We start from the raw sequence: 25,364 nt of genomic DNA on the forward strand, positions 1-25,364 counted from the left end.
CTATATAGTGATATAACCGGGAGCTGGGTTCCTGACCATCCACATTAGCCTAGTGGCGGATTCTAATGCCCCAGTCATCAACTAACTGAGGTGAACACATCTGGCACAGAAGAGAAGAACACCTGCACTAAACCATCCGGTCCCATATGCCAATTCTCCTACATTTTGAATGTTTTTTCAATTCTTTTTGCAGTCACACTTAATCTGGGCTTCTCTGGCATTGTTTAACCAAGAAAGCAGCGGCATGCCATTCTTATGAACTATTGTGGAATAAAATGTTATGGAATCCTTACAGTGCAGAAGGAGGCCTTTTGGCCCATCAGGTCTGCATTGACTCCCTGACAAACCTCCTGCCCTACCCTAGCCCCACATGTTTATCCTGCTAATCCACCTAACCTACACATCTCTGGGCACTATGGGGCAATTTACTATGACCTTTTCACCTAACCTGCGCATCTTTGGACATTCAGGGGCAATTTACCATGGCCAATCCACCTAATCTGCACATCTTTGGAGTGTGGGAGGAAACCGGAACACCCAGAAAACTATGCAGACACCAGGAGAATGTACAAACTCCACACAAATTGTGACCCAAGGCTGGAATCAAACCCAGTTCTCTGGCACTGTGAGGCAGCAGTGCTAACCATTGCAAGATCCAGAGCTTGGGACCCAGACAGATGAGGACACATCAGAGAGCAGATACGGAGCAACTCTGAGCTCTTGGAGTGTCGGGAAGGGCCAGTAATGTCAGCGAACACGAGTGACCTGGAATTGGTGCAGGTTGGGATCCAGGTTATGTAGCTTTGGGTGTGTCTCATGGTTGGAAGGTGTGTGAGGCTGCTCCAGCTGTAGAGCAGTTGCATTTGGAGATAAAGGATGAGGAGTTCGGCGAAGATGGGCTGAGCTAAAGACATGGTATTGCAGAGGTGGGAAAGGGCATGGTTGTTAATTAGGGCTGTGACTGATGGATGTCACTCACTATCAAGCTGTACATGATTAATGGATCCTAGGAGCCCCACCAACATCTGAGAGACAGCAACCTGCAAGGAGCCTATTCCTTAATTAGGAAATGAATGGCCGGGGCAGGCGGGGGGTGCTGGGTGTGGTAAACACAAGCAGGTTGTTTTTTGTGTGCCATGTACAGAGTAAGCAGCTCTGTTTTTTAAATTATATTTTGAATGCCTGTGTATGGGAGCAGACTTTTGTCGCTCTGTCAGCAGGTAAATGTAAATAATCCTAACTATAATTTGCGTACAGCTTTTGTTCTTCAAGAGTAAGTCATTATGTGAAGCATTGGTGGTAAGCATTATTTAGAAGATGTGTCCCTGTATATTGGGTGTAAATATTTATGTTCAGTGTGGTTATGAAGCAGTTACTCCCTTCATTTGTTTCTTGCCCAACTCTCCCAAAGGTGCCATCTTATCTCGTTTTGTTGGCTCTTGTTCTCTCACGCAGCTCAACCCAATCCTGTTGTTATTTGAACTCCAGGCAAGTAACAACCAGGAGCCAAAGGTTTTGTTGGCGGGGAACGTCTCTGGCTGGTTGTCATCCCTGTTGTTGCCCTGTCTGCGACTGGGAATCTTGATGTAGATTTGGGATTGAATGTGGGATCTTGCTGCTGTGTGACTGTTCAGTGACAAGATGTGTGGGGTAAATTGTGCACCTGCATTTTGGGCTTGTTCTATTTGTTTGAGAGATGAGTGTTACTGATGAGGCCCAGCTTGAATTGCCCCTGGAGAAGGTGATGGCTACTGCAGCATAGTTAGAGTTGGCCTTCATAGCGAGGGGGATTGAATATAAAAGTAGGGAGGTCTTGCTGCTGCTGTATTGGGCACTGGTGAGGCCGCAGCTGGAGTACTGTGTGCAGTTTTGGTCGCCGCACTTACGCGAGGATATTTTGGCCTTGGAGGGAATGCCGAGGAGGTTTACTAGGCTGATACCGGAGTTGAGGGGGTTGAACTATGAGGAGAGGCTGAATAAACTAGGCTTGTACTCGTTAGAGTTTAGAAGAATGAGGGGAGATCTCATTGAGACATACAAGATGATGAATGGGATGGATAGGATAGAGGTGGAGAGGCTCTTCCCGCTCAGAAAGGACAGTAGGACTAGGGGGCACAGCCTCAAAATAGAGGGGGGGTGGTTTAGAACGGAGTTGAGGAGGAACTTCTTCACTCAAAGGGTGGTGCATCTCTGGAATTCTCTGCCCGTTGATGTGGTGGAGTCTGCCTCGCTAAATATTTTTAAGACGCGGGTTGATAGGTTTTTGATAGGCAAGGGGATTAAGGGTTATGGGGAGAGGGTGGGAATGTGGAACTGAGACACGACAGATCAGCCATGATCTTATTGAATGGCGGGGCAGGCTTGAAGGGCTAGATGGCCTACTCCTGCTCCTATTTCTTATGTTCTTATGTTCTTAGAGTGCCGTAGGAAAAGGAGTTCTAGGATTTTGACCCAGTCACAGTGAAGGAACAACAATATATTTCCAAGACAGGATAGTGAATGGCTTGATGGGAAACTTGCAGGTGGTGTCGTCCCCATGTGTCTGCTGCCCTTGTGCTTCTAGGTGGTAAAGGTCATGGGTTTGGAAGGTGCTGTTGAAGGAGCTTTGATGAGTTGCAGCAGTGCATCTTGTAGATGATACACACTGCTGCCACTGTGTCGGTGGTGGAGGGAGTGAATGTTTGTGAATGGGGTGCCAATCAAGCGGGACTGCTTTGCCCTGGATGGTGTTGAGCTTCTTGAGTGTTGTTGGAGCCTCCCTGATCCAGACAAGTGGAGAGTATTCCATCACACTCCTGACTCATGTCTTGTGGATTGTGCACAGTAAGAAGTCTCACAACGCCAAGTTAAAGTCCAACAGGTTTATTTGGAATCAAGAGCTTTCAGAGCACTGCTCCTTCATCAGGTGAAGTACATTGTAGATGGTGGACAGGCTCTTGGGAGTCAGGAGGTGAGTAACTCTCCACAGGATTCCCAGCCTCTGGTGTTGTAGCCCATGGATAGTCAGCTGATGTGTGAAGGCTATCCGTGAGCTTACCTCATTATGGTAATTATTGTATACAATTTGGCAAATGATGAAAGTAAAATAGTGTGGGTGCTGGAATCTGAAACAAAAGCAGAATATGCTGGAAAATCTCAACGGGTCTGACAGCATCTGTGAGGAGAGTCTGGATGACCCTTTGTCAGAACTGACAAATGATGAGTTCAGTTTCAGCTGAAACTTTGGTCTTGTCTTCTGCCGTGCTGAAAATTCTAGATCTGGTTATTACCTGGTGAAGGAGCAGCGCTTCAAAAGCTAGTGGATTTTGCTACCAAATAAACCTGTTGGACTTTAACCTGGTGTTGTGAGACTTCTTACTCTGATTACCCCAGTCCAATGCCAGCATCCACATTATTTCAGGGATTAACAGTCAGTGAGGGAAGCAAGGACTGTCAGGCCTTATTAGAGTCTACACTCTAACCTGTATTGGGTGCAGATGGGTCTGTTTACAACAACCTGTGTTTCGTATTCCTACAGTTCTCTGTGGTGTAATGCTTATCTTTTTGTGACTTAGCTCTGTAGTCCTTTGTGAAATTAGTTTCCTTTCTATCGAGGAACGAGAGAAAGATTTGCATTTATGCAACACCTTTGGTGAGCTCTGCCCCAAAACCCTTTGCAACCAGACAAGTGCAGTGTAGTCACTGTAATATCTTTGTTCTCTGACGCTTTTGTAGGTAAATATAATGTGTTTTCAGGGTGCAACGCCCATCGGGTTAGACTTTGAAAACCAAGCTCAGGCTTCTCAATGGCTCAGAGCAACACCAGACCAGGGAGCTGTGCAACTGGAGACCTATCTTGCTCCAAATCTATGTTGTGTCTGGAGAACGCGTTGGGAGCTGTGTGAGGGTGGGAAGCAGTATTTCTGGCTTCGGGCCTGTCACTGCTAGGGGCAATTTGAGGCCATGAATTGTGACCTCTGCAAAGGAGGGTGGGGTAGGTGGTAAAGATGCTTCTTACATTGGTGTTTGCCAGCACTTAGTTTGCGGGGCGGTGGTTGTTGAAGGAAAGAGAGTGAGTTTGGAATGAAGAAAACTTACTCTCACTTTTTTCGTGTCTGCATGCGGGGGTTTCCTTGTAGTGCTCCAGTTTCCCCCCTCAGCCCAAAGGTGTGCAGGCTAGGCGGATTGGCCATGCTAAATTGCTCGTAGTGTCAGGGTAAGCGGGTAAATATATGGGGTTGCGGGAATAGGGTCTGCGTGGGATTGTTGTTGATGGGAAATAGCGGCCTTCTACACTTTAGATTGGACGATTAGTCCTCTCCCCATTCTCAATAAGAGTGAAAACTGGGAAAGGAGGATGAGTACATCCTGAGAAGTTGGGAAACTGATGTGGGTAGGACTGGGAGAAATTAATTGAGTGTGGCATGAATCTTAACTTGGGAAACAAAATTAATGGTGGGGTAAGTAATTTGGGGCAAATGCTAGAGTTTGCTAAATAATTCTTAAAAGCTCAGGGTGGCATACTAGTTAGCACTGCTGCCTCACAGTGCCAGGGACCCAGTTTTGATTCCCAGCTGGGGTCACTGTCTGTGTGGAGTTTGCATGTTCTCCCCGTGTTTGTGTGGGTTTCCTCCCACAGTCTGAAATTCGTGCTGGCCATGCTAAATTCTGTGTTCCCGAACAGGCAGCGGAGCTTGGCAACTAGGAGATTTTCACAGTAACTTCAATACAGTTTGACTGTGAGCCTATTTATAACACTAGTAAAATAAACTTGAAACAAAAAAGCTCTTGCCCTGTCATTAAATAAAAACCTGCTTTGTTCAAGAAAATGACACATTAGCACATCGCTGAGAAAAATTAAATAGTTCTTTTTGGTGGAAGGGGGAAGAGAGAGAAATTGATTAAAGGATGAGTCATATTAGGCTGGTCGGGGACAATCAAACCAACAACTTCTGCTTACCCCAGAGATTGAGTTTTGACTCAGTAGTCGTATGTCTGCCTCTGATGAAGGGCGTTCAGGGTTCTCTCCAGCCTAGTCCCAGTGGAGATCAGAGACCTGGCTCTGAATTTTGGGTCTGCTACCCTGTGGATCTCTTGCCCATTGGGGGTGGGTGGCCTCTGCTTTTTAGCTTCACTGTCACTGGTATAACAGGAGTCACAGCCACAAAGGGAGCCTTCCCATCTCAACCTGTGAGATGTAACTTCCCAATGTTGTATGCTGTTCCCCAGGGAGTAGAGTGAAGCTACATAAACAACCACTGTGGGGCTTTTGGGGACGAGGCAGTTGGGTCACAGGACTGGAATACCAGCCAGGCAGCGACAGTAGCCGGAGGCTAAATGCACGTCAAGGGAAAGCAGCACAAGGCTAGTGGTAATGCTGCAGTTAAGCAGAGAACCAGCATGCAGCAATAGGCATCAGGAATAAAAAGTTAACAGTTATTTGAGTGTCACAGGTAGGGCTTACATTCACGCTGCAATGAAGTTACTGTAGAAATCCCCGAGTTGCCACACTCCGGCTCCTGTTCGGGTATACTGAGGGAGAATTTAACACAGCCAATGCACCCTAACCAGCATGTCTTTCAGACTGTGGGAGGAAACTAGAACACCTGGGAGGAAACCCACGCAGAGAATGTGAAGACTTCACACAGCCAGAGTGCTACTTGGCAAAATAGGAGTTGCTGTGAGTGGTGCAGGGTGAGAGAGAGCATGCAACAAAATCTTTTTGGGGAGGGGTTAGAATCCAGGATTGAGCGTGCAGATTTGCTCACAGTTGCTTCTGGAAAATGTCGCTGCTGTTGATAAATGTGCGACAGTGCCACTTTGTGGCAAATGCTAACTACTGCAGTTGGAATTGACCTAGAAGGCCCCAAGTCCACCTGATTGACAGTCACGCCCTGTTCAGTCATTATAAACCTCTCGCATGTTGTGTCACTGTGGGTGCAATATTATCACATCGTCAAGACTCACTCGCCAAAGTTAATACATCGATACTGAATTGATTCTGTTTCTCTTTTCAGATTTCCTATTCAAGTTCCTGGTGATCGGCAGTGCGGGGACAGGGAAATCATGTCTCCTTCATCAGTTCATTGAAAACAAATGTAAGTTTTTGGGGCTTTTTCTTGCGGCCAGGTTGACGACAAAGTTGGAAGTGCCACAGTAATGGTTCCGCAGCTGTGGGGCTTTCCCTGGGAAGTCTGTTCTAAGGCAGGTTGCAGCAGTGCTGATCAGAAAGGAGATATGACCCTTCTCTATCCTTGCACTGTGCAATGCAACCATTTGCAGACTTCCTGATCTACAGTTTCCATGCCTCTTCTTGAAAGTGCTGCTTCTTGTTGGAGTGCATAATTCCCACCAGGCAATTATTCTACCTGAATGCCTAGACACAGAGAGAGGGCTATCTAACCCTAGGGGTAGGGAGGGGACTTTTTTTATTCATTTGTGGGACATGGGCATCACTGGCTGGCCAGAATTTATTGCTGATCCCTAGTTACCCTTTACTCAGAGGGAAATTGAGTGTCAACCACATTGCTGTGGCTCTGGAATCACATGTAGGCCAGACTGGGTAAAGACAGATTTCCCTCCCTAAATGACGTCACCATAAGATTCCTATTCCATAGAATCGGCCTGAAATGTTAACTCTTCCCCTCTCTCCCCAGCACTATCTGACCTGAGTTTTTGCAGAATTTTATTGTCTTTAACCTCAGGTTTCCAGCATTCATAGTATTTGCCTTTTAGGATAAGTCTTGCACCCTGTTGAGATAGAATCATAGAACCCTACAGTGCAGAAAGAGGCCCTTCGGCCCGTCAAGTCTGCACTGACCACAATCCCACCCGGGCCTTACCTCCATATGCCTACACGTTTTACCCGCTAATCCCTCTAACCTAAGCATCCCAGGACACTAAGGGGCAATTTTAGCATGGCCAATCAACCTAACCTGCACATCTTTGGACTGTGGGAGGAAACCGGAGCACCCGGAGGAAACCCACGCAGACACAAGGAGATTGTGCAAACTCCACCGTGAACCGAGCCGGGAATCAAACCCAGGTCCCTGGAGCTGCGAAACAGCAGTGCTAACCACTGCGCTACCGTGCTGACCATCCACTAACTTAGCACAGTGCCTTAGTAAAGGCACAGACACACTGGACCAAATCATTTCTTCCTGCTCTATAAACATCCATGGCTGTTGTGAGGTTCTCTGAGAGGAACACCGGCAGAGTGTCACAGTGGTTAGCCCTGCTGCTTCAGTGTCAGGGACCCAGGTTCGATTCTCAGCTTGGGTCACTGTCGATGTGGAATCTGCACGTTCTCCCCATATCTGCGTGGGTTTCTTCCAGGTGCTTCGGTTTCCTCCCACAGTTCGAACGTGGCCGGATTAGGTGGGTTGGCCATGCTAAATTGCCCATTAGTGTTAGGGGGACTAGCTAGGGTAAGTACGTGGGGTTATGGGGATAGGACATGGGTGGGATTGTGGTCGGTGCAGACCTGATGGGCTGAGTGGCCTGCACTGTAGGATTCTATGATTCTAAGTAACAGCCGTGAACCTGCATAGCCAGCCCACTACACCACACGTTTAGGCACAGTTCATGGTTCCTTAAGGTACGACCAACATCATAAAGCTACTGTGACTCAGTGGTTTAGTGCTTCAATAGTGCAACACTGGGAGACAGTACCATCTGACTCTAGAGGCCCTTAGTCACTCAACCCCCACCCACCACCTCCGTGCATTTAATCACTCATCCACGCAGTTCCTGCAAGGAATGTCATGCCAGCATATCCACCAGGAGAGAAAAGCTACTCTCTAGAATTCCCCTTCTGAAGGTGGCTGTGTGGAGTTTGCATGTTCTCCCCATGTCTGCGTGGGTTTCCTCCCACAGTCCAAAGATGTGCAGGTTAGATTGATTGGCTGTGCTAAATTGCCACTCAGTGTCCAATATTGTGTAGGTTAGGTTGATTGACCGTGTAAATTACGCTATAAGTTTAAAGTTTATTTATTAGTATCACAAGTAGACTTACATTAGCACTTCAGTGAAATTATTGTGATCCCTTAGTCGCCACACTCTGGTACCTGTTCTGGTTCAGGGAGAATTTAGCATGGTCAATGCACCTAACCAGCACGTCTTTCGGACTGTGGGAGGAAACTGGAGTACCTGGAGGAAACCCATGCAGGCATAGGGAGAACATACAGAATCCATACAGACAGTGACCCAAGCTGGAAATCGAATCCGGGTCCCTGGCGCTGAGGCAGCAGTGCCACTGTGCTGCCCACACCAGTGTCCCAAAATATATAGGTTAGGGGGATTGGCATGGTAGTTAGATGGGGTTACTGGGTAAGCCTGTGTTAAAGTCAGTGCTGACTCAAAGGGCCGAATAACTGCCTCCTGCTCTGTCGGGATTCCGTGAAGCCATTGACCTCTTGCTGGTTGGCACACAGTTCTGCAGATGATTTCCCCGCCCCACCCCCAACCTTTCATCGTTCCATCGAGCGACTGTTATTGATGTCTGCTTTGAGAGGTGGCTGTCAGGAGGGTGTTATAGCCAAACCCAATTGTGAAAATCCCATGAGGTGCATTCTAGAACCTGCACAGTGAGCAGGAACAGGGGACGATCTGTATTCTCTCCCCATACCTCCTCACCCACTTCTAGCCTAAGCCCAATACACTTAAAACTCACAACAGTCTTGCTATTGAGCCCAGATCCTCTAAACTCAACACAGGTTATTTTGCTTTTAAACAAAATCACTTTCCATGTCCAGCACTGCTAAACGGTTGGTGGAAGTGTCGTACTTTATATCTTTGCTTGGCTTTAATCAGCTCCTTCGGTAACCATGGCAATCCTCTGTGTCTGCAGTCAAACAGGATTCTAACCACACGATCGGCGTTGAGTTTGGATCGAAGGTAGTTAATGTAGGCGGCAAGACGGTTAAACTACAGATCTGGGACACAGCAGGACAGGAACGCTTCAGGTGAGCCACATAGGTACCGCTGTATTTCCGTTTCTGGATACCAGAGTAAAGAACTGTCACCAGTAAGGCAATCTGAGCAGTCCCGACTTTGCGCCCTTTTGTTATGTTGTCTTCTGTTCATAGAATCATAGAAACCTTACAGTGTTGAAGGAGGCTGTTCGGCCCATCAATTCTTCACTGACAACAATCCCACCCAGGTCCTATCCCCATAATCTGACATATTTACCCCGCTAATCCCTCCAGCCTACGCATCCCAGCACACTAAAGGGCAATTTAGCATGGCCAATTAACCTAACCTGCACATTTAGCATGGCCAAGGCACCTAACGAACACACCTTTGGAGCGTGGGAGGAAACAGGAGCACCCGAAAGAAACCCACGCAGACACGGGGAGAATATGCAAACTCTACGCAAACAGTTACCCAAGCCGGGAATCGAATCCTGGTCCCTGGCGCTGTGAGGTAACAGTTCTAACCACTGTGCCGCTCCCTTTTTTTGGTCTATTGGGGGAAGTAGAATTGTTGCTTTTATCTGACTGTTGATGCTGTGGGGAAGTGCAGCAGGCCTTTGAATCAACCCAAGTTGATGGCGATGTTTCTGCTCCCTCAATCTGTGGGGGCTCAGTATCGCCCCCGAGTATGAAGTCACACTCAGAAGCCAGTGCTTCAGCCCCTGCCCTGCCCCGCCCCGCCCTGCTCTGCCCTGCTCCATTCACCTTCAATAATAAGATAAAGGCAAAATACTGCAGATGGTGTATCGGACAAAATCTGGAAATGCTGGAGAAACTCAGCAGGACTGAAAGCATCTGTGATGAGAGAATAGAGCCAATGTTTCAAGTCTGGATGACCCTGCATCAGAGCTCTTTGCACACTGCCCATTGGGTTAGCACTGCTGCCTCACGGTGCCATGGACTCTGGTTCAATTCCAACCTTGGTTGGCTGTCTTATGGAGTTTGTACGCTCTCCATTTGTCTGCGTGGGTTTCCTCCAGGTGCTCCGGTTTCCTCCCACAGTCCAAAGACATGCTGGTTAGGTGCATTGGCTGTGCTAAATTCTCCCTCAGTGTAGCTGAACAGGCACCGGAGTGTGGCGACTAGGGGAATTTCACAGTAACTTCGCTGCAGTGTCAATGTAAGCCCACTTGTGACACTAATAAATAAACTTTGCAATTTTAACGTATCTCAAACCTCTCTTCTTCAGAGAGGCACAGCACTGAGGCCTGGCAAACCAGAGCTATCAGGAGTGCCCCAAGTTCAATTCCTGATCTAGGCTGTGCCGATTAATGGTCGGGTGCCATGCTTGACGAATGATGGAAAAGTCCCCTTTCCTCGTGCTGGATCTGATGACCCCTTTCTGGAAATACTGCATCTGAATGTTGGGGTGATGGAGATGATTGAGTTTGGCTGTGGTGCTTGCAATGGTCAAAGCCCATGATCAAATAACCCATTGGAATGGCTCCCTCTTCCATCATTCACCAAGAATAGTCCTTTTAAAGGGCATTGTACCAGATGTCGCTGTCCTGAAAGGAGGGGGTAAATGAATGGGGCCTAATGAATTCCACCTCTGATATCTTTCTGGGTGTTTTAGACCAATGAGGGGGGGGGGGGTGCAAAGAACCTCATAGAGAAGTATAAAATTCTAACAGGACTAGACTGGGTAGATGCAGAGAGGATGTTCCCGATGGTGGGGTAGTCCAGAACCAGGGGTCACAGTCTGAGGATTCAAGGTAGCCCATTTTAGGACGGAGGTGAGGAGACATTTCTTCACCCAGAGTGGTGAGCCTGTGAATTTCATTACAACAGGAAGTAGTTGATGCCAAAACATTGAATGTATTCAAGAGGCAGCTGAATATAGCACTTGGGGCAAATGGGATCTAAAGTTATGGGGAGAAAGCAGGGTTAGGCTATTGAGTTGGACGATCAGCCATAATGGTGATGGATAGAGCAGGCTCGAAGGGCTGAATGGCTGCTTCCTGCTCCTATCTTCTATGTTTTTCTTGGTCAGTGTAAGCACTGTTATCCTACATACATTGCCCTTGCTTTTCTGAACTCAATTGATGGACCGAGTGATTGACGGAATAACTGATTGCCTTGGATTTCTCTCAAAAGCACTAAGTCGCTGGAATACGCTGACAAAAATTTATTTCCCCCGGGAGTCGCGCCAGCCTTCAAGAGTAACTGTCAGTGTTTGACATCTCGGCGCCTGACAGCAAACTTGCCACATGGAACTATTTCAGATGCATTGTCCACACCAAAAGCAGCAGAGTTCGCATCTAGTGTTAATCATGATCAATGCCGATTTGGGTCGAGCCGATTCGGCACAAATTCTTACTTGTCCCCCTCCACCAAATCAGAGACTGCCATCACTGAGTTATACTCATTGCTATTTTTCCATTGTGTGCCCCCTCCACCTAAACGTGGTGCCTTCTTGGTGGCATATGGTTCCAGGAGTGCAATCATCTTAGGCAAGGGGCATAGACAAGGTAGATAGTCAATATTTTTTCCCAAAGGTAGGGGAGTCTAAAACTAGAGGGCATAGGTTTAAGCTGAGAGGGGAGAGTCCAGAGGGGCAGTTTTTTCACACAAAGGGTCGTGAGTGTCTGGAACAAGCTGCCGGAGGTAGTAGTAGAGGCGAATACAATTTTATCTTTTAAAAAGCATTTAGATAGTTACATGGGTAAGATGAGCATAGACAGATATGGGCCAAGTGCAGACAATTAGGATTATCTTAGGGGCTTAAAAAAATAAGGGCAGCATGGACAAGTTGGGCCGAAGGGCCTGCTTCCATGATGTAAAGCTCTCTTTTGCTACACTTCTGTCAGTGGGTGGCACGATGGCACAGTGGTTAGCACTGCTGCCTTTCAGTGCTGGGGACCCGGGTTCGATTCCGGCCTCTGGTGAACGTCTGCACGGACTTCTCCCCACGTCTGCGTATTTTGGAGTTCTCCCCATGTCTTCAGGTTCTCTGGTTTATTCTCACAGTCCAAAGATGTGCGGGTTAGGTGGATTGGTCATGGTAAATTGTCTCTTTAGTGTCGGGGGGGCTAGCAGGTTAAATATGTGGGATTACGGGGATTGGGTCTGGATGTGGTTGTGGCTGGTGCAAACTAAATGGACCGAAAGGCCTCCTGCACTGTGGGGATTCTATGATTAAGTATTGAGCTGATGCAGTCAGTGGGCCATGTGATCAGAGCTGTGTTCCTTGTCTGATGCTCTGTGGGAAGGCGCAATGGATGTTACAATACTATCCTACCTAATCCATGCCAGTTATAGTGTCCTTATTGCTGCACTGTCTGCAGCACAGACCCAGGATGGGCTCTGAGATTGTCTCTGCGCGATTCAGTGCTACACAGTGTTGAACACTTACTAATTCAGGCTTTGGGTTGCATTGCCTAATCTCTGTCCTGTCTCTTTCAGATCAGTAACTAGGAGTTACTATAGGGGAGCAGCAGGCGCACTTTTGGTATACGACATCACAAGGTACGTTTTGCCGCCAATTACATATTCACAGATTAAACTGTTTGTCTTTTAGCTGATCCTGGGAGTGACGCAGATGCACAATTTTATGATCTCTCAGGCACATAACTTAACCCCTTCCTCACTGCTGTTGTCGTGCATTTGAGCAGTGGCAATGCCCTGCTTAACTGCCCATTCTATAAGGGGGTCAGTGTCATCAGTGTGTTTGTCCACATCACAGCAAAGGCCAACTCTGTCTTCAACTGACATTCCATGAAAGAGTTTATTAGCGAGACTCACCGGACAGTGATTTCGAGCTGGATGTGGGAGAAAGAGGATCATAGAATCCCTACAGCGCAGAAGGAGGCCACTCGGACATCAAGTCTGTACCGACCACAAGCCCTATCCCCATAACAAACCCCCCCACCCTAATATTTACCCTGCTAATACTCCTGACATCCCCCAATACCAAGAAGCAATTTAGCATGGCTAGTGCACCTAACCAGCGTATTTTTGGGCTGAGGGAGGAAACTGGAGCACCCAGAGGAAACCCACACAGACATGGGGGGAATGTGTCAACTCCACACAGACAGTGACCCAAGCCAGGAATTAATCTGGCTCTCTGAGGCAGCAGTGCTAACCACTGTGCTACATAGAGATAGGAGGACATGTGATGGGCTGGAATGAAGTAAGGTGAGGCGGCAGAGTAGTTAGCACTGCTGCCTCACAGCGTCAGGGACCTGGGTTCAATTCCAAGCTTGGGTCAGTGCCTGTGCGGAGTCTGCACGTTCTCCTCGCATCTGCGTGCGTTTCCTCCCACATTCTGAAAGACGTGCTGGTTAGCTGACCCAAACAGATGCTGGAGTATAGCAACAAGCGGAATTTAGCAGTAACTTCATTGCAGTGTTAACATAAGTCATCTTATGTTAAAATACACTTTTACTTTATTTTTAAGATGAAGGAGGCTTGTGAGCAGACTAAGTGTCAACATAAGCCAGTTGGATTGAATGACCTCTCACTCTGCTGTGTTTTCTGTGGTTAAGTGTATTTATTAGTGTCACAAGTAAGGCTTACATTAGCATCGCAATGAGGTTACTGTGAAAATCTCCTAGTCGCCACACTCCCGTTCGGGTACACTGAATGAGAATTTAGCACAGCCAGTGCCCTAACCAGCATGTTTCTCGGACTGTGGGAGGAAACCGGAGCACCCGGAAGAAACCCACAATTTCATCAGGAGGTTTCAGACAGTACAAGTAAAGGACAGCTTAAGGCCTGTAGCCTACCAGCTCAATCCAGCCCTCATTGATGGGATTAATGTGAAAGGAATGTTGCTCCTGCATGATCTTTACCACCATGCAGTTGAGTTTGGAGTTGGTGACTGAACATGCCCTGTTCTGGGCTTATCCTCAAATATGGTTGGTGCTGCTGCCCTGGCTAAGATTGGTAAGATGGTGGTGTGCAGTGGTGTTGTTGCTGGACTACCAATTCAGAGAGCCTGGGTAATGGTGACCTAGGTTTGAATCCCACCACAGTGGATATTGGAATTTAAACTCAGTAAAACATCTAGAATTAAAAGTCTGAATCATTGACATAAAAGCCCATCTGGCTCACTAATGTCCTTCAGGGAAGGAAATCTGCCATCTGGTCTGTCCTGTCAGACCAGGTGATGGAATTTGAATTCAATAAAATTATTTGGAGTGAAGAATCTACTGACGACCATGAAACCATTGTCAATTGTTGGAAAAATCCATCTGGTTCACTGAAGTCCTTTTAGGGAAGGAAAACTGCTGTCCTTACCTGGTCTGGCCTACATGTGACTCCAGAACCACAGCAATGTGGTTGACTCTTAAATGCCCCTGGGCAGTTAGGGATGGGCAGTAGATGCTGGCCCACCAGCAATGCCTACATGCCATGAAAGAATAAAAATAAGTTCAGGAAGTGGCAACTCGTGTTCAGAGTTGCCTCTGTTATTTGCAGTCTGTTCTGTTCCAACAACGTGCGTGTGTTGGTGTGCGCGGGCGTCGAGTCGGACTCGATTGGGCTCAAGTGCAATGATTTTCTGTTCTTTAGTTGCCATCTGTATTTTTCCTGTTAATTTTATATTGGCAAAAACACTCTTTTCTGTAGAAGTATTTTGCTCTTTCCAGTTACTGCCCGGGCTTATAATTGTGCTTTTCACACGAGCTTGGCAATGTTACACGTCTGCCATTGTGCTTCACTCGATTCACATGCCATGGAAACTAGTGAGATGGTTGTTTTTTTCACACGTTGTGATGTGTTAACGCAAAATAGACCCAGTAACCGCAGCATAATCCAGAAAGTAGGAAACCCTTCTCACATACCTTGCAAAATAATCTGGGCAAAGCATGTTGCTGAGTGAGTAGCTCGGGGCTCTTAGGCACCACTCTGTAGACAGCAAAGCTGAGTAGGAGGGAATCCTGACCACAGCCAAATCAAATAAACTGCAGCCGGGATCGAGAAAGAGTTGCCCCCAGAGCTTAGGGAAATCCTATGGAGAGAAAGTGAGAGTGCTTGTGAGGGAAAAAAGACCAGCATACAGATCTCCTTGTCACTTGTATCAGTACCAGCATGTGACAGGAAAAATGTACTACACTAATTCGCTGTCAGGCTTAATAATGCCTCTCGTGTGATACCTTTGTTCACCACCTCTAATGGCTGCCTTGACAGTCACTAGCTGCTTTGCTGCAGCGTTACCTAGCTCAGAATGACACAGTTGACATGTTAAAATTCAGGTTTACACTTGAACCCCACACTCTTTTCTCTCTCTCTCTCTCTCTCTCCCCCCTCTCCTCCCCTTCCATCACCCTCCCCCTGCCCCCCCAAACCTTGGAGTGGCACAGTGGTTAGCACTGCTGCCTCACAGCGCCAGGGATCCTGATTTGATTCCCAGCTTGGGTCACTGTCTGTGCGGAGTCTGCACATTCTCTCTGTGTCTACGTGAGTAGTTTCCTCCTGGTGCTCCAGTTTCCTCCCACTGTCTGAAAGGCGTGCTGATTAGATACATTGACCCGAACAGGCACCAGAGTGTGGCAACTAGGGGAATTTCACAGTAACTTCAGTGCAGTGATAATGTAACCCTTACTTGTGACTAATAAAATAAACTTAAATCTTCTCTGCTAGCGGTTCAGTATTTGATTCTGGGGATGGTGTGACTGTTGTATGAGAAGGGGTTGACTCGCTGATTGTTTCAGCTGGAGTTCAGCTGAATGAGGGGGGATTGAGACTTATAAGATTCTAACAGAACTAGAAAGTGTTGTTATAGGAAGGACGGTCACACTCTGAGGATTCAGGGTAGACTATTTAGGACGGAGGTGAGACATTTCTTCACCCAAAGAGTGATGAGCCTGTGGAATTCATTACCACAGGAAGCAGTTGGTGCCAAAACATTGAATGTATTCAAGAGGCGGCTGGATATAGCACTTGGGACAAATGGGATCAAAGGTTATGGGGAGAAAGCAGGATGAAGCTATTGAGTTGGATGATCGGCCATAATCGTGATGAATGGTGGAGCAGGCTCGAAGGGCCAAATGGGCTCTTCCTGCTCTTACCTTTTATGCGTCTATGATTCTCTATGAACTTCTCCAAAACTGTAAAAGGTCCTGTTTGTTCAGTCCTGTCAACAACCTGTTTGTTGATGAACCTCTGAAAGACCGCACAGAGCCCCTCCATTTGTTTGCCTAACAGGCAATAGGCAGCGCAACGGAGGGAAATAAATAAACCTCATCAGTCATTGTGGATTCCTGAGTGAAGTTCCAAAGGCAGTTTTGCGGGTCACCTTCATAATGAGGCATTTAGTGACAGTGATCAGCACTGTTGCCTCACAGCACCAGGGACTCGGGTTCCATCCCCAGCTTGGGTCACTGTCTGTGTGAAGTCTGCACATCCTCTCCATGGGTTTCCTCCGGGTGCTCTGGTTTCCTCCCAGAGTAGGAAAAACGTGCTGGTTGGCAGTGCTAAATTCTCCCTCAGTGTACCCAGAGTGTGGTGACTAGGGGATTTTCACAGTAACTTCATTGCCGAGTTAATGGAAGCTGACTTGTGACACTAATAAATAAACGTGAAACTTTAACTTTAAGCTATGAATGATTTGTAAAATGGAAGCAGATAAGAGGATGCACTGTGCCCTTTCAGTCATTTTTAGTTTTGTTTATTCTTTGCAATTACTCTTGATGCCTGAGGCACAGTTTGCAGTGAAAAGTGTTCATTGTTCTTTTAAAGAATCAATGTTCAATTATCTCTGTCCCTTAGCACAAACTGTATCTTGATGACGCATGTCAAAAAACCTCCCTTTCTCTTAGAAACTGGAAAATCTCTGAATTGTATTTTGACAGCAGCTAAACAACCAATTTTAATGTCTCGGCTGCCTAGCACCAGTTTTTAAACCACTCTATTCTATCTGTCTATAATCATATCTTTAAAACAAGTGTCTAGATTTTCCTGTGACGTGCTGTTGATTTGATTTATTATTGTCACGTACTGGGATATTGGAATGAAAAGAATTGATTCTTGTGCGCTATACAGACAAAGCGTACCGTTTATAGAGTACATAGGGGAGAAGGAAAGAAGAGTGCAGAATGTGTAGTGTTACAGTCACAGCAAGGGTGTAGAGTTGGAAGCGGCACAATGGTTAGCACTGCTGCCTCAGGCCCAAGTTCAATTCCCGGCTTGTGTGGAGTCTGCATGTTCTCCCCGTGTCTGTGTGGGTTTCCTCCAGGTGTTCCGATTTCCCCCCCCACCCCAACAGTCTGTAAGACATACTGTTTAGGGGCATTGACCCGAACAGGCAGCAGAATGTGGCGACTAGGGGACTTAGGCAATAACGTCATTGCAGTGTTAATGTAAGCCTTACTTTGATAATAAACTTTACTTTAGAAAGATCAGCTGAATGTATGGTAGGTCCATTCAGAAGTGTCATGGCAGCAGGAAAGAAGCTGGTCTGGAGTCCACATGATCTCAGACTTTTGTATCCTTTTTCCTAACAGAAGAAGGTGGAAGAGAGAATGTCTGGGTGTGTGGGGTCCTTGATTACGCTGGCTGCTTTTCTGAGGCAGCGGGAAGTGTAGACAGAGTCAATGGATGGGAGGCTAGTTTGCGTGATGGATTGTGTATATTCACAACCCTTTGTAGTTGCTTGCAGTCTTGGTCAGAGCAAGAGCAGGAGCCGTACCAAGCTGTGATACAACCAGATAGATACTTTCTCTGGTGCATCTATAAAAATTGATGAGAGTCATTACAGACGTGACAAATTTCCTTAGCCTCCTGAGTGTCTTTGTTAACGGATTGTATTCTGCTTCAGGTATTCTGGAGGTGGTAATGTAAGTGGTGTACACTGGTTTTAAAAATAGGCACTCTTCCTGTCCCCACACACACCAGTACATTGCAGTCCCTGTGACAGACTTAGTGGTAACATCTCCAGCTCACTGAATTTGTTCCTCCTCCTCAATTATTCTGCTACTGTGCGCACAGGGGGTCTTCAAATTATTAAATACAGAAACAGAATGTGAATAGCTAGAAGTATGCTGAAGACATAATACTGTGGCTTCTAGAAATATGGAATATAAACAGAATTGTTGGAAGCTCTCGAGCCGCGCAGCGTATAGGACCATAAGGTACAGGAGCAGTATTCAGCCCATCAAGTCTGCTCTGCCATTCGATCATGGCTGATATGTTTCTCAACCACATTTTCCCATAATTTTTGACTCCCTTACCCATCAAGAACCTATAGATGATCTGGAGGAGGGAACCGAGTGTAGGGTGTCGAAATTTGCTGATGACACCAAGATTGGGGGAAAGGCAAATTGTGCGGAGGGTGTGGAGAGTCTGCAGAAGGATCTAGATAGGCTGGGCGAATGGGCCAGGAAATGGCAAATGGAATTTAATGTTGGCAAGTGTGAGGTGGTCCACTTTGGTAGGAAGAATGGTAGGAAGGACTATTACTTACGTGGCGAAAAACTGCAGCAGGCGACAGTGCAGAGGGACCTCGGGGTCCTTGTGCATGAGTCGCAAAAACCCAGCCTGCAGGTGCAGCAGGTGGTCAGGAAGGCGAATGGGATGCTGGCCTTCATAGCGAGGGGGATTGAATATAAAAGTAGGGAGGTCTTGCTGCAGCTGTATAGGGCATTAGTGAGGCCGCAGCTGGAGTACTGTGTGCAGTTTTGGGCGCCGCACCTGCGCAAGGATATTTTGGCCTTGGAGGGAGTGCAGAGGAGGTTTACTAGGCTGATACCGGAGTTGAGGGGGTTGAGCTATGAGGAGAGGCTGAATAAACTAGGCTTGTACTCGTTAGAGTTTAGAAGAATGAGGGGAGATCTCATTGAGACGTATAAGATGATGAATGGGATGGATAGGATAGAGGTGGAGAGACTCTTCCCGCTCAAAAAAGACAGTAGGACTAGGGGGCACAGCCTCAAGATAAAGGGGGGGCGGTTTAGAACGGAGTTGAGGAGGAACTTCTTCACTCAAAGGGTGGTGAATCTCTGGAATTCTCTGCCCGTTGAAGTGGTGGAGGTTGCCTCGCTAAATATTTTTAAGAAGCGGGTTGATGGGTTTTTGATAAGAGAGGGGATTAAGGGTTATGGGGAGAGGGCGGGAAAGTGGAACTGAGCCACGACAGATCAGCCATGATCTTATTGAATGGCGGGGCAGGCGCGAAGGGCCAGATGGCCTACTCCTGCTCCTATTTCTTATTTCTTATTATCTGTCTTTGTGTTAAGTGCACTCAATGATCCGGCCGCCTCTGTGGCAATGAATTCCACAGATTCACCACCCTCTGGCTGAAGAAATTCCTCCTCAGTTCCAAAGGATCACCCCTTTACTCTGAGGCTATGCCCTCGGATCCTGGGTCCCTGGCGCTGTGAGGCAGCCACGCTGACCACTGTGCTGACCTCAAAAACCCATCTGGTTCACTAATGTCCTTTAGGGAAGGAAATCTGCTGTCCTTACCCAGGGCCTACATGTGACTCCAGAGCCACAGCAATGTGGTTGACTCTTAAATGTCCTCGGGGATGGGCAATAAATGTGGGCCCAGCCAGCGACACCCACTTCCCATGAAGGAATAAAAACACCCAAAGTAAGAATCACACTCCTAGAGCGACAAGCCATCACTTTGAGGAGAGAGAGAATTAATATTCTGACCACTGATTTTAAAGTACAAGCTGCCTTTCTCTCTCTGACCTGAGTCTTTCCAGCTTTTCTCTCTGATTCATGATAAAATGCAAAGGAAAGTACGTTTCTTTCCCAGTCTGCTTTACAAAGGTGGCCATTCTCAAATCATTGCCATTTTTGTCTTCTCCTCTACCCTTTTCTTAAGTTTTCTTTAACCCATGGTGTTTCTAGTTGAACTGTTTTTTCCTTTCCCATCAGTCCAGTTGCCAATCAAGTTGCATCTCATCAACTTGTACAGCGCCTTCAAGGTAATGGAGCATTCTGAGATATTTTTGTTTGACTACAAGTCTGAGGCAGTCATACTGAGACGCTGTACTATTTTGTTGATGCCTTATCCGGAGTCCTGTGTTTAGTTCTGCTCACCCAAGCCATCCTGAGTCAAAAACAGAAAATGCTGGAAAATCTCAGCAGGTCTGACAGCATCTGTGGAGAGAGAATAGAGGCACATTTCGAGTCTGGATAACCTTTCACCAGAATTGATGCTCTGATGAAGGGTCTTCACGCTCGAAACGTTGGCTCTATTCTCTCTCTCTCCACAGATGCTGGCAGACCTGCTGTGTTTTTCCAGCATTTTCAGTTTTTGTTTCAGATTCCGGCATCTGCAGTAATTTGCCTTTAGCACTCTTGAGATCATCCTAGCCCTGGGTGCGGTGCAGAGAAGGTTCAGGGACTGGAGGGGGGCTGATTTATTGCATTAAATGATGAGATAAAGATTTTAAAAACCTCAGGCACTTCAGATTCATCCATACTGAACGGCACGTTGGCACAGTGGCAAGCACTGCTGTGTCATGGTGCCAGGGACCCAGTTTCAACTCTGGCCTCGGGTTACTGCCTGTGCGGATTCTGCACGTTTTCCCTGTGTCTGCGTGGGTTTCCTCCGGGTGCTCCGGTTTCCTCCTGCAGTCCAAAAGGTATGCAGGTTAGGTTGATTGGCCATGCTAAATTGACCCTAGTGTTGGGGATTAGCAGGGTAAATACGTGGGCACAGTCTAACAACACCAAGTTCAAATCCAACAGGTTTATTTGGTAGCGCAAGCTTTCAGAGCGCTGCTCCTTCATCAGGTGAAGAAAGCTCCGAAAGCTCATGCTACCAAATAAACCTGTTGGACTTGAACCTGGTGTTGTGAGACTTCTTACTGTGCCCACCCCAGTCCAACGCTGTCATCTCCACATCATAAATATGTAGGGTTACAGGAATAGGGTGGGATTGTGGTCAGTGCAGACTTGATGGGCCAAATGGCCTCCTGCACTGTAAGCAGAGTTGTTACTTTTGCTAAATGAATTGGCCAGTGCAGCACAATAGTCTGCATGGGGAGCAGACTTCCTGATAGGAGAATGGAGATAAAGCTGTGGAAAGGTTGTCTGGTGTGTTGGTGGGTTTTGATAGGAAGGTCAGCAAGGTATACCAGTTGGCTTCCTGTCTGCACTAACCTTCCTGAACTGCTGGAGTTAACCAATATGATTCCGAGAGAGCGCCGTGTGAGAGGAAAATGAAGGAATCTTCACATCAGCGACAGGCTGGTTGTAATATAGAATATAAGAGCAGAGGGAGGCCATTCAACCCCTTTTCATTTCTTCTTAGAATCCCTACAGTGCAGAAGGAAGCCACTTGGTCCATCAAGTTTGTACCGATCACAATCCCATCTTATCCCCACATTTATCTTACACATCCCACTAACACTAGTCAGTTTAGCCCGGCCAACCCACCTAACCCGCACATCTTCAGGCTGTGGGAGGAAACCAGAGCACCTGGAGAAAACCCAAGCAGACACGGGGAGAATATGCAAACTCTGCACAGACAGTGGCCCGAGGCTGGAATTGAACTGGGGACCCTGGTGCTGTGAGGCAGCAGTGCTAACTCACTGTGTCACCCTGCCCCCCCGTAAATGCCGTCATGCTGCTCATAGATTGCATCAGTTGAGATGGGGTTGAGCCAGGTGACTTGTTTCTAGGCTAGTATATCCTGATTTACCTCTCATATCCATCCACCCACCTTATGTAAAGTTTAAAGGTTTATTTATTTATAGGCTTACATTAACTTCATTGCAGTGTTAGTGTGAAAATCCTCTAGTTGCCACATTCTGATGCCTTTCGGGTACACAGGTTTTAGCACAGCCAATCCATCTAACCAGCACGTCTTTAGAACTGTGGGAGGAAACCCACGCAGACACGGGGAGAACATGCAAACTCCACACAGACATTGACCCAAGCTGGGAATTGACCTGGATCCTGGCACTGAGGCAGCAGTGCTAACCATTGTGCCACCATGCTGCCCCTTGGTTCAAGTATCCTTCAGAACCTTACCCAACCAAAAAAAAATGTAACTGATGTCTTTTTTTTTGTCTTACCCTGTGAAGCCGTGAAACATACAACGCACTTACAAACTGGCTGACGGATGCCCGGACACTTGCCAGTCCCAATATCGTCATTATTCTCTGCGGGAACAAGAAGGATTTGGATGCAGATCGAGAGGTCACGTTCTTGGAGGCATCGCGCTTTGCACAAGAAAATGGTAACTGTTCACCCGTTCAATTGTTACCCTACCAAGCTGAGCATTTGCTGCTCTGAGGAAAGGTTTTTGACCTACCATTGGGCAGTTGTAGGGTTTGACCTTGAGCCAGCTAAGATTGCCATCCGGGGGGAACCTGTTCAGAGAGTTGAGGTTTCTGTAAGCATCAAGTTTAGTCCTATCCCCTTGATCATTGCCCCTCCTGAAGACTACCTCACCCCAGGGTCATTCTTTGTGAATCAAACGTTGTACATAAGCATGCTGTTTGACCACCGAGGGCTTCACTGCCTATCCTGATCTCATTCTCACTCAAATGTCCAGTTTTCCCACACTGGTGATCAGTAGTAGTAACCCTGATGGATGTTTTTGCACTTCTCTGAAAACAAGGGTGGCATGGTGGTTACCACTGCTGCCTCAGCGCCAGGGTCCTGGGTTCAATACTGGCCTTGGGTGACTGTGTGAAGTTTGCATGTTCTTCCCATGTCTGCGTGGCTTTCCCCTCCCAGTCTGAAAGATGTGCGGGTTAGGTGCATTGGCCATGCTAAATTGACCCTTGGTGTCAGGGGGACTAGCCAGGGTAAATGCGTGTGGTTATGGAGATAGGCCCTGGATGCAATTGTGGTCGGTGCAGACGTGATTGGCCAAATGGCCTCCTTCTGCACTGTAGGATTCTATGATCTCAGTCCTTGGCCTGGCTCAGAGCAGGGAAGGAATGTTGGGAGTGCTGGAAAATCCTAATCAGAAAAGCGATCAAAAGAAGCAAATAAATGATCAGAAGTCCCGGACCCTGTCTTGTGTTTTTTGCTCTTCACTAACCCAGGGACAGAAGCATTGTTTTTTTTTGGCACCCCAGTTAATATCAGCCAAACTCCATGTGATATAGTACCTGTGACCTTATGCTCTTTGAAACCCTTCACTGCACCACAGAGAACACACAGAATCCTACAGCGCAGAAAGAGGCCATTCGGGCCATCAAGTCTGCACCAACAGCAATCCCACCCAGGCTCTATCCCCATAACCCCATACGTTTACCCTAGCTGGCCCCTCTGACACTAAGGGGCAATTTAGCATGGCCAATCCACCTAACCCGTACATCTTTGGACTGTGGGAGGAAATCAGAGGATCTGGAGTAAATCTGTGCAGACACAGGGAGAATGTGCAGAACTCCACTCAATCACCCAAGCCAGGAATCGAACCAGGGTCCCTGGCGCTGTGAGGCAGCAGTGCGAACCACTGTGCCACCGTACTGCCCCCCAACCCTGCACCTGGCCACCAAGCCCATTCGTGTTTCCCTCAATCCCAGGGCCATTCACCAGCTGCAACGCACTGCCTGAAAGAGAATGGGATTTGATTTATTATTGTCACGTATTGGGATAAACAGAACAGTTTCAGAAGGTTCTTAGGATATAGAATGGCCTGCCAAGAACTGTTAACATTTGAAGCAGATTTCATAATCACTTTGATGTAAAAAGAGGATAAGTATTTCAAAAAGAAAATAATTGTAAGTATGTGGATGATGAATAGTGTTCAAACTTTAATGAGCTAGTGTAGGTTATGGAGGTTCAATAACTTTCTCCGATTTCATAAAGTCCAATTATTCTTTTTTAAAAATCTACCTCATGGTTAGTGAGTTGGTTACTTGTTAAGTCCATTTTATCAGGGAAAAAAAATTTGAAACCTTTTTCAGAAAAGAGTTGATGTCTGATTGCAAAGTAGTTCACCCTCAACACGGTTTCCTCCTGCCAGCTTCTTGATTCTTTCCAATGTGGAGTGTTTATTCCTATTTGTTTATGTTTTTTAATTTGTCATCATGTTAATGTCTTGTATTTTCATTTTATATTTCTCAACTACCCTATTATTTTCTGTCCTAAGCACTCCTTTCCTGGAGGCTTTGGTTTCTCCTTTGTATGGAAGTATGAACCTAGACAATGAGTGACAACAGTGTATTTGGTGCAGTTTTCAACAGGGATGCTGAAATACAGCCTAAAACCTTTGCTGATTTCTCTCTTCTCCCTCACATTCTTATTCTATGGTTTGTCAAACGAGCCAGTACTGATTAATTTAGTACAGAATAGGAATTGAACCCAGGTCTTACCAACTTATTTGGTTTATTTCGGTATCCCACTGGTGACCAGGCTATGAAGGGAGTGCATTGTGGCAGCCTTTGAAATACCATCATCTTTTCAAACCAAATCTATATGTAATAGGGGTCAGGTTTCAAAACCAGCACCTACTCCTCTATTTGAATAACAACATGAACAAAGACAGAACTTGCCTTTAGATGTTGCAATTTTTCATGTCCTTAAGAATTTCTGAAATCCTTCAGAATTACTTATTCAGTGCATTTGCTATTCTAAGGTGAGAAAATACTACAACCAAGTCCCAAAACGATTCAGATGAGAGGAATGACCAATTTATTTGTTTCTGTTGGCATTTGATGAAGAAGGAATAATGGTCAGCGTACCTCTTCAAATATATTTTTCTGTCAACCTGAACAAACGGTGAAAGCCTAGAGTGAAGGCTGTCACTGCTAAGCTCAAAGAAAACTGCCACAAAGATCTAGTGATCTCTGCGATGGGAATTCCAGACAGCAGTTTAAATCAAGGCAGGTGTCTTGGTGTGCAGCAACAGTGATGTCAGCAAGCAAATAGTCAACCAATCTGAATTGCACTGAAACTAGAAAGTTAAAAGCACTTTAACAAAGGGTCGGCTGGACTCAAAACGTTAGCTGTTTACAGATGCTGCTAGACCTGCTGAGATTTTTGCTGCGGCTATATAGGGCATTGGTGAGGCCGCAGCTGGAGTACTGTGTGCAGTTTTGGGCGCCATACTTACGCAAGGATATTTTGGCCTTGGAGGGAGTGCAGAGGAGGTTTACTAGGCTGATGCCGGGGTTGAGCTATGAGGAGCGGCTGAATAAACTAGGCTTGTACTCGTTAGAGTTTAGAAGAATGAGGGGAGATCTCATTGAGACATATAAGATGATGAATGGGATGGAAAGGATAGAGGTGGAGAGACTCTTCCCGCTCAGAAAGGACAGTAGGACTAGGGGGCACAGCCTCAAGATAAAGGGGGGGGCGGCTTAGAACGGAGTTGAGGAAGAACTTCTTCACTCAAAGGGTGGTGAATCTCTGGAATTCTCTGCCCGTTGAAGTGGTGGAGGCTACCTCGCTAAATATTTTCAAGACGCGGGTTGATGGGTTTTTGATAAGAGAGGGGATTAAGGGTTATGGGGAGAGGGTGGGAATGTGGAACTGAGCCACGACAGATCAGCC

The 25,364-nt window shown here is 46.8% G+C and overlaps 1 protein-coding gene across 1 annotated transcript in view; it reads left to right on the forward strand.

The window, feature by feature from the left end:
• Positions 1-25,364, forward strand: part of rab4b (RAB4B, member RAS oncogene family) — a 56,245-nt gene that overhangs the window by 23,655 nt on the left and 7,226 nt on the right. The window contains exons 2-5 of the mRNA XM_080218141.1: positions 5,997-6,077; positions 8,828-8,942; positions 12,357-12,419; positions 21,938-22,092. Coding sequence (XP_080074267.1) covers positions 5,997-6,077; positions 8,828-8,942; positions 12,357-12,419; positions 21,938-22,092 — 414 coding nt within the window. The remainder of the gene's footprint in view (positions 1-5,996; positions 6,078-8,827; positions 8,943-12,356; positions 12,420-21,937; positions 22,093-25,364) is intronic.

The sequence above is a fragment of the Carcharhinus amblyrhynchos genome, unplaced genomic scaffold (assembly GCF_965287045.1).
Source record: "Carcharhinus amblyrhynchos unplaced genomic scaffold, sCarAmb.v2.hapA scaffold_37, whole genome shotgun sequence".
In the NCBI taxonomy this organism is placed as follows: Eukaryota; Metazoa; Chordata; class Chondrichthyes; order Carcharhiniformes; family Carcharhinidae; genus Carcharhinus; species Carcharhinus amblyrhynchos.